The sequence below is a fragment of the Chrysochloris asiatica genome, unplaced genomic scaffold, assembly GCF_000296735.1.
Source record: "Chrysochloris asiatica unplaced genomic scaffold, ChrAsi1.0 scaffold00004, whole genome shotgun sequence".
Lineage (NCBI taxonomy): Eukaryota > Metazoa > Chordata > Mammalia > Afrosoricida > Chrysochloridae > Chrysochloris > Chrysochloris asiatica.
The window spans coordinates 4,712,841-4,714,203 of record NW_006408522.1 but is presented as its reverse complement, the minus strand read 5'-3'; the positions used below and the strand labels follow the sequence as shown (position 1 = coordinate 4,714,203).

Genomic DNA, 1,363 nt, shown 5'->3' with positions numbered 1-1,363 from the left:
GAGGGGAGTGATTGACTTTGCAGTCCAGGAGCGTAGGTCCCTGGAACCATCAAGGGAGAAGAGCGGAGGGCGAGACCCTACCCAGAAAAGCAGTGACACCAGAGATGGAGGCAGAGAAGATGATGTGGAGAGATGGAGCGACTGGGGACTCTAGACCTAGAGAGGGGAAGGGGCTGTGTGCTGATGACCTGGGGGCAGGTTTTCAGGGTATACCCTTTGGTTGGTTTGGAGAGGATTGTAACCATGGCAATGAAACAATATATGATAGGATGAATATAAAGCTAATGTTCTCCCATGTAAACTATCACATAATTCACAATAAAACATTTTTAAAAATATGTTTCTCTTTTGACATATTTGAATAGCTTCTTTTAAATATATAGTTTGACTTTTTTTTTTTAGTTTTACCACCAGAGAAGAAAATTCAGTTTTCTTGACACCTGTAGGTGCTTTTCTTTGTTTCCAAAACTTAACATCACCAAACTAGTTTGACCCAGTTAAGCATAATTGAAATGATTTGTTTGGAGTGAAGTGTGGTAGTCCTTAAACTGTAATGGTGTAAGGACAGTAGGTTTCTAGAGGAAACTTTTCGTAGTTTAGCATGTGGACAAATCAATCCATTCACTAGTGCCAATAAAAACCTCATTGTTTCTTATGTCTACAAATAGACAATGGAAAAAGTGGCTTATTCAGAATTGAAAACAGACTTGTGAGTTGCAAGTCCACAAAGAAGGAAATTGATTCAATTCTTTTACTATTCTTGATTCAGATTTGGAATTTCCGAGTGACTATCCATCAGGTTGTCTTCTTGGCTGTGTGAACCTGACTGACTGCATGTCGCAGAAGCAATTTAAGGAGCAAGTAAGTAAAGGTTACTTCTTTTGGACAGATGCCTGACTTACCACTGTGAAAGTATGCTACCATAACTGACCTGTAGTTCCTTATCCATAGAATATTTTGGAAACTAGTAAGGTGCAAGCAATTTTGTATTTAGACTTATGAGGAGAGTCTTTTAATAAGGAGATGTTGAGCAGAAAAAAAAAGACAAGGGCAGGAACAGAAAATACTTATTGATGCTTTGATTTTTGGTGTATAGACTAGTGCATATACATTTCTTTAAAAAAAAGCTATCACGAAAATCTGTCTAAGACGCATAGAGACCCATTCCTTAATAAAATTTTACCTCTTTTGGTCAAGAAGCACTTGATTATCCCTTCAATCATTTTGATTGAGTGGTGAGGATAGTTGTTATTGTTAGGTGCCATCGAGTCAGTACCGACTCATAGCGACCTTATGCACAGCAGAACAAAACACTGCCCGATCCTGGACCAACCTCACTAGTATTGCCATGCTTGAGTCCATC

General features: G+C 38.7%; 1 protein-coding gene across 1 annotated transcript in view; it reads left to right on the top strand.

Moving 5' to 3' along the window:
• The window catches only part of TRIP4 (thyroid hormone receptor interactor 4), an 86,693-nt gene that overhangs the window by 50,265 nt on the left and 35,065 nt on the right, over positions 1-1,363 (top strand). Inside the window, exon 11 of the mRNA XM_006831541.1 lies at positions 770-861. Coding sequence (XP_006831604.1) covers positions 770-861 — 92 coding nt within the window. The remainder of the gene's footprint in view (positions 1-769; positions 862-1,363) is intronic.